Source organism: Hermetia illucens, chromosome 4 (assembly GCF_905115235.1).
Source record: "Hermetia illucens chromosome 4, iHerIll2.2.curated.20191125, whole genome shotgun sequence".
NCBI lineage: Eukaryota > Metazoa > Arthropoda > Insecta > Diptera > Stratiomyidae > Hermetia > Hermetia illucens.
In genome coordinates this window covers 157,616,346-157,619,206 of record NC_051852.1, presented here as the reverse complement: position 1 = coordinate 157,619,206, position 2,861 = coordinate 157,616,346, and the positions used below count along the sequence as shown (strand labels likewise).

Below are 2,861 nucleotides of genomic sequence, written 5' to 3'. Positions count from 1 at the left end.
GTTAATTTCTGCTTTACGGCCTCAATTCCTACACTGTAAATCTTAAATTTTAAATGTAGAATGAAAATGAACTCTAATCTCCTTAAAAAAATGCAAATATGGAACGTCTTGTAGTAGTTTCATGAATCTTATAAAGCGAGTGTCATGCACCCCAACCAAGTATGTAACCATGAAATAGAAGAGCTTCTCGCAAGGGTTGTTTGCATGTCAATTTGCTACTTGAATCAGATCCACAATTATGCTATAGACGTGGTTATATACATGTTCATATATGTAATGTACAAAATATGTCCGATATAAAACAAGACTTCCAGGAGAGCTTCATCCGCAACCCCATGTTGTGTACCAACAATCTCCTACATCAACAATTTTCACAGGAACTTCGCTGATGTTCGAAATATCTGTGAAATGTGTTAATTTTTATTGAAAGCCATTACCGACACTTCAATATTCAGATGACATATCATCTTTTTGTACAATAAACAAATTGGTAATCATAATTAAATGCCAGTTTTATCCCTTTCATGACGAAATCCTACGGGCAAAACCGTCAAAAGTTTCTTGCCAGCAGCTAACTTTTCTCATGTGCAGTATCAGTACGAAGTAGGCTCAGGACCTCTTTAAAATTCAATAACCAGGATACCTGCAAAGACGAACCCTCTTCAAATCAGTTCCCTATCTGACTACCCTCTCGTTTTCCAGTAATCTATAATTCCAGCTCCAGTAAATATGTAGTTTGTCATAGTCAAGATCACCCAAGATCAATAGATTCCATTATTTTTCCATTCTTTAAAATATGTAAGTGCGTTGGTATTTGTAAATATGTAAAAGCAGCTATAGATACAATGCTTGGAGTAGAGATTATTCCAATATTCCTGAATAACTTCTTAACATTATCTTAACATTATCTTAAGATAAAGACGCACATCCCTTGATTGTCCATATCCATCCTTTGACAATTTGTTGCTAATTAATCATTTCTTCTCTTAGTATCATGAAGCCAATTTATGTACTTATTGGAGTTTTGCTCCTTACGACTCCCACCGTCGCGAAGCTGGACATCCACAATCAATTTGGAATTACACTGATCGTGGAAAAATTGCAAGAGACGCACGATAACATCTTCGCAGAAAAAGTAGTGAATTCACCAGTTGCCAATGAAACAGTGGATCCTGACAACTCTGACGCTGCAGATACCCCCGATGCCTCTGACACCGCTAACGATGCACAACCCGACTCTGATGTATCTACTAATGAACAGCAACCAGAGCCTGATGCCCTCGCTGATGACGCACCTGAAACACCTGCTGGTGCCAACGACAAACCTGAGCCTCAGGTAGACATCCCTAATCGATTTGGGAATGCACCGATGTTGGCGTCAAAGACTGCACGATGATATTGCAGAAAATAAAGTGGAAAAATTGCAAGAGGCCCGTCAAAAACTTGAAGATGACATCGTGGTAAAATTGCATGAGATCCGTCAAAAACAACACAAAAGATAAAGTTAAACCGATCCTAGCATAATTGCGAGAGGCAGGCCAAAAACTCGAAGATGACATTGCGGAAAAATTTCAAATGGGCGCATCATCGAGTTCAGGATGATACCGCCGAAAATAAAGAGAACTAATCGTAGAAAAATTGCAAGAAGCGCTTCAAAAACTTCGAGATGATATCTTAAAAAACAAAGTCGCACCGATCTTGAAAAAATTACGATAGATGCGTCAAAAATTATACGATGCAATCTTCGGAAAAAAGAAGTTGATACCTCTGAAGGCTCCGATGTAGAACCCGACTCTGAGGTATCTACCGACGATGGAGAAGCGGAACCTGATGTCCCTATTGACGTTGATCTTGAAACACCTGCTGATGACAACATCGCCGATGATGAATCACAAGCACCAGACGAATCTGAACCCGAATCTGCGGCAGATTCTAACGACTCTGACGATTCTGACGTCTCTAATGCCTGTAAGGGTTCCGACACCTCTGATGATGCACGATCCGACTCTGATACTTCTCCTGGCGATGCACATCCGGAACCTGATATCCCTACTGACGACGGCCTGGAAGCACCTGTTGATGACGACAACGCCAACGGAAAATCACCAACACCTGGCGAATCTGAACCCGAATCTCCGGCAGATCTAAATAACTCAGATGATTCTGACGCCTCCGATGTCTCCGATGATGCACAAACTGACTCTGATCCATCTACTGAAGATGGACAACTAGATCCTGATATACCTGCTGACAATGCAACCTGCTGATGATAATGGCGCCGACGAAGAATCACCAGCACCAGGTGAATCAGAACCCGAAATTCCAGCAGATTCTAACGATACTGATGCCCTCGATGCCTCCGATGACGCACAAACTGACGCACAAAAGTGATTCGAGTAAAACGTTAGTGAAAGAAGTGATACCAAACAAATCAATTGTGTGTGGCGCAATGTCAAAGCGCCAAGTTGACGATAGGTCACTGTCGCCCCAGGGGATGGATCCTGAGCCCAAACGGATCCACCCCTATGGGGACAGCGAAGGCGAGGCCCCATCCAGCCCCGAAGGCAGTCGGGAATTGGCCCCCGAAGACAGCGAGCCAGTTATGGCTCTCGAATCAACCGATGACGATGCAGACGAAGTCGCCGTGCTAAGGAGACAAGTCCAAGAACTCAAGACCTCCTTGAAGGAGATGACAAATTCCAACAATCAACCCTTACGAAAGCCAGGGCGATGTTCCACTGCATCGTCAAGTTTGAGGCAGTACAACTCACGAAATAGCTCAATGCCGGAACTGCCAGCGCATTGGGCATGCTGCGCCAAACTGCAACCTACCATACCGATGCGTTAAATGCAACACCCCC

At 43.2% G+C, this 2,861-nt stretch overlaps 1 protein-coding gene across 1 annotated transcript; it reads left to right on the top strand.

Annotated features, from left to right (window-relative positions):
• Positions 1-994: 994 nt before the first annotated feature.
• On the top strand, positions 995-2,267 carry LOC119654135 (acidic repeat-containing protein-like). The gene is made up of 2 exons (XM_038059298.1): positions 995-1,371; positions 1,688-2,267. The coding sequence occupies exons 1-2, from the start codon at positions 995-997 to the stop codon at positions 2,265-2,267; spliced, it is 957 nt and encodes a 318-aa protein (XP_037915226.1).
• The last annotated feature ends 594 nt before the right edge of the window (positions 2,268-2,861 follow it).